General features: G+C 44.1%; 1 protein-coding gene across 1 annotated transcript in view; it reads right to left on the bottom strand.

The window, feature by feature from the left end:
• TFB1M (transcription factor B1, mitochondrial) overlaps positions 1 to 6,841 on the bottom strand; it is a 61,468-nt gene extending 54,627 nt beyond the window's left edge. Inside the window, 2 exon segments of the mRNA XM_055433877.2 lie at positions 2,959 to 3,110; positions 6,642 to 6,841. Of these exon segments, the coding sequence (XP_055289852.2) occupies positions 2,959 to 3,110; positions 6,642 to 6,774 (285 nt within the window). The 5' untranslated portion in view covers positions 6,775 to 6,841.
• Between the last annotated feature and the right edge of the window lie 2,192 nt (positions 6,842 to 9,033).

Genomic DNA, 9,033 nt, shown 5'->3' on the forward strand with positions numbered 1-9,033 from the left:
GAATTCCAGTTGAGCTATTTCAAATCTTGAAAGATGATGCTGTGAAAGTGCTGCACTCAATATGCCAGCAAATTTGGAAAACTCAGCAGTGACCACAGGACTGGAAAAGGTCAGTCTTCATTCCAATCCCAAAGAAAGGCAATGCCAAAGAATGCTCAAACTACCGCACAATTGCACTCATCTCACACGCTAGTCAAGTCATGCTCAAAATTCTCCAAGCCAGGCTTCAGCAATATGTGAACCGGGAACTTCCAGATGTTCAAGCAGGTTTTAGAAAAGGCAGAGGCACCAGAGGTCAAATTGCCAACATCCGCTGGATCATGGAGAAAGCAAGAGAGTTCCAGAAAACCATCTATTTGCTTCATTGACTATGCCAAAGCCTTTGACGGTGTGGATCACAATAAACTATGGAAAATTCTGAAAGAGATGGGAATACCAGACCACCTGACCTGCCTCTTGAGAAACCTGTATGCAGGTCAGGAAGCAACAGTCAGAACTGTACATGGAACAACAGACTGGTTCCAAATAGGAAAAGGAGTACGTCAAGGTTGTATATTGTCACCCTGCTTATTTAACTTATATGCAGAGTACATCATGAGGAACGCTGGGTTGGAAGAAGCACAGGCTGGAATCAAGATTGCCAGGAGAAATATCCATCACCTCAGATATGCAGATGACACCACCCTTGTGACAGAAAGTGAAGGGGAACTCAAAAGCCTCTTGATGAAAGTGAAAGAGGAGAGTGAAAAGGTTGGCTTGAAGCTCAACATTCAGAAAACAAAGCTCATGGCATCTGGTCCCATCACTTCATGGGAAATAGATGGAAAAACAGTGGAAACAGTGTCAGACTTTATTTTTTGGGCTCCAAAATCACTGCGGATGCTGATTGCAGCCATGAAATTAACAGACGTTTACTCCTTGGAAGGAAAGTTATGGTAACTAGTTACCAACCTAGTTAGTATATTAAAAAGCAGAGACATTACTTTGCCATCCAAGGTCCGTCTAGTCAAGGCTATGGTTTTTCCAGTGGTCATGTATAGTTGGACTGTGAAGAAAGCTGATCGCCGAAGAATTGATGCTTTTGAACTGTGGTGCTGGAGAAGACTCTTGAGAGTCCCTTGGACTGCAAGGAAATCCAACCAGTCCATTCTAAAGGAGATCAATCCTGGGTGTTCATTGGAAGGACTGATGCTAAAGCTGAAACTCCAATACTTTGGCCACTTCATGAGAAGAGTTGACTCACTGGAAAAGAGTCTGATGCTGGGAGGGATTGGGGGTGGGAGGAGACAGGGACGACAGAGAATGAGATGGCTGGATGGCATCACCGACTCGATGGAGATGAGTTTGAGTGAACTCCGGGAGTTGGTGATGGACAGGGAGGCCTGGCGTGCTGTGATTCATGGGGTCGCAAAGAGTCGGACATGACAGAGTGACTGAACTGAACTGATTCAACTTCTTTTTATCATCTTATGCTCCCACCAAAATAACACTGTTACAACTTCCACCTCCAACTGATACACCATTCTTGAAAGAAACTGGTTCAGAGCAAAAATCACTATTAAATTCCACATTTAATCAAGGAATATTACACCATATAATAATCCCCAAAGTTATGAATCTGAAACCAATTCTATCAAGGCTAGCAAAATTAGGTGGAACTAAATATATAATTTTTTTAAAGCATAAAGGCTGGATATAGCAAAATAATGAGAAGAAAACTCACTGGGTTTCTAAAAATATCCAGAGGCATAAACACAAGCCCTAGATTTTCTCAAATTTTCTCAAACTGTTTTGGCAGAAATTAAACATTTATCCATTAATACACATAAAAGTTTTCAGTTCAGTCGCTCAGTCGTGTCCGACTCTTTGCAGAGGAACCAAACAAAGGCCCTTAAGCCATTAGGTGAATGTCCCCCCATGAAGAATCCCTTTGTAAGATCTCTTATATAATCTGTTCCATTGTATTATATTGTTTTAGAAATTTAAGTTTCTCCTCATTTTTAAATCCACCTGCCTCCCTCAATTCTTACCTGTTTTAGTTCTCTTCTAGAGAAGACCAAAACAAGCTGATCCCCCTCACCACAGCTTTGGAGAGGCAGCTATGAATACCCTCACTCAAGGTTTCTCTTCTACTGAAATACAACCAGTTTTTTCAAACACTTACCATAGTACTTCACCTACTGTTTTAAAGATACATTTATCATTTCATTCCGGCTTCCCAGGTGGCTCAGTGGGAAAGAATCTACCTATCAATGTAGGAGACTCAAGTTGGATCCCTGGGTCAGGAAGATCTCCTGGAGAAGGAAATGGCAACCCACTCCAGTATTCTTGCCTGGGAAATCCCATGGACAGAGAAGCCTGGTGGGCTATGGTCCAAGGGGTTGCAAAAAAGTTGGACATGACTTAGTGACTAAAGAACAACAATGATCATTTTATTCAAACCTCATTTTAAACCTATGGCAGAACTTAATTTCTTCACTTAAAAAATCCTTATACAAATGCCTAAGCTTAACAATTACTTTCTCTCAATGAGGTGGGTATCTTCTCTATCTTGTGCTTGTAGAAATGATTTTCTGAATTTAAAGGAGGTTCTCAGAAGCCATGCCAATAACTAAGACATTGTTAGCATTTCTTACTTATTTTTGAAGGAATGGGGTACCATGGCATGCACAGCTATTAGTAGCCAAAAAAGTCACACAATTAGCTTGCTTAGCATCAGTGCATAAAGTTGGTTTATTCAAGCTGCGGCCAACAATTCACGTGAGGATGGTGGTTAGAAATGCAGATTCCTAGACCACTCCTAGATCACTGTGATCAGAACCTCTGGAATGAGGCCTGGAGAACTGCAGTTTGAGGAGCAAACTGTAGAAGTCTTATATACCCTGAGGTTTAAGAATCATGGCCTGAAGATTTAAACTGGGTTTTTGCCTCCTAAGTAAGATACTTTCAGCAACTCACCTGTAATCCAGGAATAAATCGACTATCCTTTTCAACCACCAGAAGTTCAGCAACACCGGCATTGAGAATGGATCTTGTGATTCCCCCAGGCCCAGGGCCCACTTCATATACATAAGCATTTGTCAGATTGCCAGCTTTCCTTACAATTTTATCTAACGAAAAGAAAGTTTGAATCAATTATCTTGGCAAATGTCAACAAATGAAATTCAAAATGAAAAATAATCTACACAAATTCTTATCAGCATTACTCAACCAACTAATCTTTTATACATAGTATTTATCAGATTATTTAACTCAGCCTAAACCAATGTATAGTAGCTATTCAATAGTCTACCATACAACTGTTGAATTCTACCAGACCCTTAATAAAAATAGGATTACCATGACAAATTTCCTTAACTTAAATAAACATGGTATTTTCTGAGAGCTTCCTTGGTGGCGCAGTGGTAAAGAATCTGCCTGCCAATGCAGGAGTTGCAAGAGACAAGCGTTCAATCTCTGGGTTGGGAAGATCCCCTGGAGAAGGAAATGGCAACCCATACCCATATTCTTGCCTGGAAAATCCCATGGACAGTGGAACCTGGTAGACTACAGTCTACGGGACTGCAGAGATTCGGACATGGCTGAGTGCACATGCACGCAAGCATGAGCACACACAGTATTTTTCACCTGTTTCTCTGCCAAACCAATCAATATAAGAAGTGATGGAAAAACACAAACCACTTCTCTACAGCTCTTGAATATCAATTATGTGAATAAGCAAGGTGAGCTTCACATTCAGAATTTCCAATGTTGCAAGTTAGAAATTCAGAAGCAGAAAGTGTTGGCAGTATTCACTTTTATCTACAGACATCTAGCTGGTGGTCACTGTGGCAAGGGTACCAAGTTCCTAGCTAATAGGACTTGCAGAAATTGAGATTCTTGGTTATTTTTAGGAAAAAGTTAAATTTAGCAGTGAAGGTTTTTTGAGCTTTGCAAACATGCAAGTTGATATGAGAAAATTAATTTTTTAATCAATCTAAGTTAGCAGACCTTAAGAAAGCACGGAAAAGCACATTACTGAGGATTCACTCAACCAACCTTCTGGAAAAACACAACAGACTAATCTTGTTGACTTAGATATTAAAATCCAAGCAACTGGACCTCTTGGGATGGTGGAAATTTAGCCACTGAAGACATACTAGCACTTTACACTGTTCACTGATAGTGTACAGTCTCATTTTTGCTTGTTACTGATAACCTACCTTTGTAGGCTTAGAGGCAAAAACAATCTCTCAACTATCCAAGAATAGTTTTCTCTTCAATGGGTGCTGGGAGAAAACGAGCATACACTGACCATGTTGCTGCTGCTGCTAAGTCACTTCAGTCGTGTTCGACTCTGTGTGACCCCATAGATGGAAGCCCACCAGGCTCCCCCGTCCCTGGGATTCTCCAAGCAAGAACACTGGAGTGGGTTGCCATTTCCTTCTCCAATGTGTGAAAGTGAAAAGTGAAAGTGAAGTCGCTCAGTTGTGTCCGACCCTTAGCGACCCCATGGACTGCAGCCTACCAGGCTGCTCCATCCATGGGATTTTCTAGGCAAGAGTACTGGAGTGGCTTGCCATTGCCTTCTCCGACTGACCATGTTACAGGTGTTTAAATGCTTTCTCACACCAAATCCTTACAACACATCAACGAAGAACTATGCTGTGTGTGCTGTGCTAAGTCACTTCAGTAGCACCTGATTCTGAGATCCCATGGACTGCTGCCCACCAGGCTCCTCTGACCATGGACTTTTCCAAGCAAGAATACTGGAGTGCATTGCCATTTCATTCTCCAGGGGATCTTCCAGAACCAGGGATTGAACCCATATCTCTTATGTATAAAAGTCTCCAGATTTGGCAGGCGGGCACTTTACCAGTAACGCCACCTGTGAAGCCCTAACTTAAGAATTACTACCCCATTATAACTTCTCTGAACTTTCCAGTTTCTTCATCTATTATTTTATTTGCATGAGGTTACTTGGAAAACAAATGGACACCAGCTCAGGTATAAGTCCTAAAAGCCAACCCTTTCTCCACTAAAGACCACTGCCTCTCAGAGGGAACAGAGAGGCTGCATTCAGCACAGGTATTACAGAGTGATTTTGATAGTCTCCTTTTTTTTAATGGAAAGCTGCGACAGTAGATAGGACAGTCTTTTCACCTTCAACTTTGCACAAACATTCAAAGACAAATGGATATCAAAGAGCACTGTCAATTCACTAAGCCTGGGTTTCCATCTTGCTCTGTTCACACCTGAGCTTCTCTCCTCACACAAGTACCTTAATGTGTCTTCACTTTGGTTCCTATAGAAGAGGGAACAATAGTATCTAGATTCTGGAATTGATTCCTGAAGGTGAATAAAGACTCACACGAGAAAGAACATAGGAAGGATTTTTTTTTCAATATAAAGACCTCTATTTTCAGTCCTGGGAACGGTGTTTTATACCTAGAATACAGCTAATGACTACCCGAAAAGGCTGGCTCTAGTCTAGTCACGACCGACTCTTTGCGACCCCATGGACTGCAGCACGCCAGGCTTCCCTGTCCATCACCAACTCCCAGAGCCTATTCAAACTGCACTGAGTCGGTGATGCCATCCAACCATTTTAGGACCAAAGAATTATCGAGATGGATGACCTTTTAATGCTCTTGTGGTAGAGCTCTCGCCCAATTAAATAAGAAAACTGAAAACAGGTTAAGTTTTTTTTTTACCGTGTTACATCGCTACTGGCCTACGTTCAAGAAATAAAACCACCCATCCCTGCTTTTGGACTGTACTTCACAACTTTCGAAATGTGATTTACTGACTCGGTTTCTTAAGAGGGGCCAAACAGAATAAAACATCAAAACCTCAGAAATGTTACGTACTCCAATCGTGAACTGCCATATTTCTAATAATCTTTGTCTTGCAGTATCTTCTTTCAGAAAGACCAGCACGAAGAAACGGTGGTAGAGGTTAAACGACTACATATATTTGCAAAATTTATCCAACTGTGGGCTTCAAACAGGTGAATTTCATTGTATCTAAATTTTACTTCATAAAACGTGACTTAGGGAGTGGGAAAGCAAACTGACTAAACTGTAAGCTCCTTGGGGACAGACTTGGCCTTGTTCATTCTCTCTCATATCCCACTTCAGCTCTAGCACAAAGGGACTGGCTTCACGAGTGTTTACAGAATGAATATCTGCATCCTCGAGAGTGAGGCTCAACAAGTAAACGTTTAACTATCGAACGCGGTGAAATGGATACTCTTCCTACCTGTTACCGATAAAGTCCCTGAAAGTTTAACTGCATAAAAAGCCAAACCTAGTCGACACGTGCATGTGTTCCTTATTGGTAATACACCAAGATTCGAATTCCGCAAGCGCCTTTCAGGAGACGCGAAGCCTTGCAAAGCTAGTGTCTGCTCGGCGTCCGCACAGCCTGCCTTCCAAAGCCCACGGCAAAAGCCCCTGAGCAAACGACACGCTCTACACAACCCCTGGGCGGCGGGGCTCCGGAGTTCTCTCAGGGCAAAGCGGCAGAAGGGTCTGACCTACGGCCACCGCACACCTCTGTGCCCGAACCCCGTCGCCCGCCCGCAGGGTCCGCGCGAACCCTCCCCGACCCCACTCCCCCAGGGACGCGAGGGAGACGCCGGGGGAACACTGATAAGCCACCTGTCAGCCTCAAGTCCAGAAGAAAATTCTGGGACAGCTGCTTCACGGCTTGCAGTCTAAACAACTTAATGATTTCTCGAATCGTGGGCAACGGCGGGAGACGGAAAGTGCTGAGGGTCCTGAAGGAAGCCATGAACCCCGGCCTGACGGTACAGGTCTCACGCCGGACTTTCCGGCGGGGCCCCTCAAGTGAAGGCAGGGGGAGGAGCCTGGGAGAACTATGGCCCTCCTCCGAGCCTACCTGATTGGTTAGACGTACCCCGCCGGAAGCGGAGGACGCGAACAGGAAATCCAGGCGCACACAATGCGCATGCTCCCCGTCCTGCTAAGTGCGGTGCAGGCTGGGTACCCGCTGGGTGTTAGCACGTGAGGTGGGCGGTGGCCGGAGCGATGGCGGGGCGAGGAGAGGCGGGGCCTGGGCCTGAGCGAGGAGGGGCGGGCCCAAGGAGTGGTGAATGAAGTTCACCTGATGGAGGATATTTTTTTGAGTTTGACTCCAAAGTGAAAGTAGGTTAGTCGTATCCGACTCTTTGCGACCCCATGGACTACACAGTCCATGGAATTCTCCAGGCCAGAATATTGGAGTGGGTAGCCGTTCCCTTCTCTAGGGGATCTTCCCAACCCAGAGATCGAACCCAGGTCTTCCGCTTGGCGGGCTGATTCCGTACCAGCTGAGCCACAGGGAGGCCCCACCTGGCGGATGGGCGGTCCTAACAGCGCCTCTGTGGAGGGTTGCGGGATAGCAGGTTGTTAACGGAGAAGGCAATGGCAAGCCACTCCAGTACTCTTGCCTAGAAAATCCCATGGATGGAGGAGCCTGGTAGGCTGCAGTCCGTGGGGTCGCTAAGGGTCGGACACGACTGAGCGACTTCACTTTCACTTTTCACTTTCACACATTGGAGAAGGAAATGGCAACCCACTCCAGTGTTCTTGCCTGGAGAATCCCAGGGACGGGGGAGCCTGGTGGGCTTCCGACTATGGGGTCGCACAGAGTCGGACACGACTGAAGTGACTTAGCAGCAGCAGCAGCAACGGCAGAGCTGTTGATTGCTAGCAGTTCTCTTATGGTGGATGTTTTTAGAGCCTCAGCACAGCAGGTGTGGCATGGCAGGTTTCTAACTTCTCTTAGCCTTATTGTTATTTTTAAAAAATCTGTTCAGTGAACGTAATGTTTGCTTTAAAATTGTGGCACTGAGAGAGGTCGTCTGGTGTGTAAATCCAGAACGTAGTTCAAGTGCATGGTGTTCGGTAAAGCCGCTATCAAAGCTGGCCGTTACTGCTATAATTACTTGCAGGCGAATGCGGCCCAGGGGGTTAAACGACATGGGTATATCTGCTAGAGAGCCAGAATAGAACCCAACTCCTGTTCCTTCAAAATGTAGTCAGTGAGAAAAGCCGCGTTGTTTAGCGCTTTAGGCTTTGGGAAGCGTTTTCTTGTATATATCAAATACTTGGTTATACCACCTTTCTAAAGATTTTGTTTCCTCTACCCTAAACAGAAGCTAGTAATATCCTATTTTTGAAAGTCTAGACTCTTGACTCAGAACCCTTATTTTCCGCAATAAGAGATGGGTGTTCATTCACAGGTTATATTCATTGTTTTACTTACTCCTTACAACAGTCGTCTGTGGTGAGATTATCATCCTTAGTTTGTTGGTTTAGTCGCTGAGGCATGTCCGATTCCTCTGTGACCCCATGGGCTGTAATCCTCCAGGATCCTCTGTCCATGAGATTCCCCAGGCAAGAATACTGCAGTGGGTTGACATTTCCTTCTCCAGAGGATCTTCCTGACCCAGGGATCCAACTACCTCTCCTGTGTTGGCAGGTGGATTCTTTGCCACTGAGCCAACCCATGCTTATCCTTAAATAGAGGGAGATGAGGTCATTTGACTTAGAAGACTTTAACCGGAGTTCTTTCTTTTCTGAATTCCAATTTTGGCCACACCCCTCAAGTATTAGATTATTTTAAAGTTAAACTTTGAACAGAGTTACAGATTTTACCATTTGTTATAAACTGGTATATATAATTTAACCAGAACCATAAGAAAATTAGTATTGTGTGAATTCTGAAGCACTTTTAACATGTTGTAGGAATAATGTGGACTTTCTTGAGTTTTACACATTCATAAGCAAATGGTTTGTATCTCGTGCCTTTGTTGGTTTTCTGTGAGCTGTAGTTTCTGGGAAGTGAGCAGCTCTCATTCCTGTAACTCTTGTAATCCAGTCATTCGTGTGCCTCCTTCATGAGGATTCAGTACGACTGTGGTGCTGTTATCCCTCTGGTAGGAACTCTAACTCGGTGTAAAGCCCCAAAGGTCTGTTACTTATTTTTATTTTATATTGTACTATATTTTATTTATAGTGTTGTATTTGTTTCAGGTGTATAGCAAAG

This window comes from Moschus berezovskii, chromosome 10 (assembly GCF_049115385.1).
Source record: "Moschus berezovskii isolate FMDL1 chromosome 10, NW_MosBer_1.0, whole genome shotgun sequence".
Lineage (NCBI taxonomy): Eukaryota > Metazoa > Chordata > Mammalia > Artiodactyla > Moschidae > Moschus > Moschus berezovskii.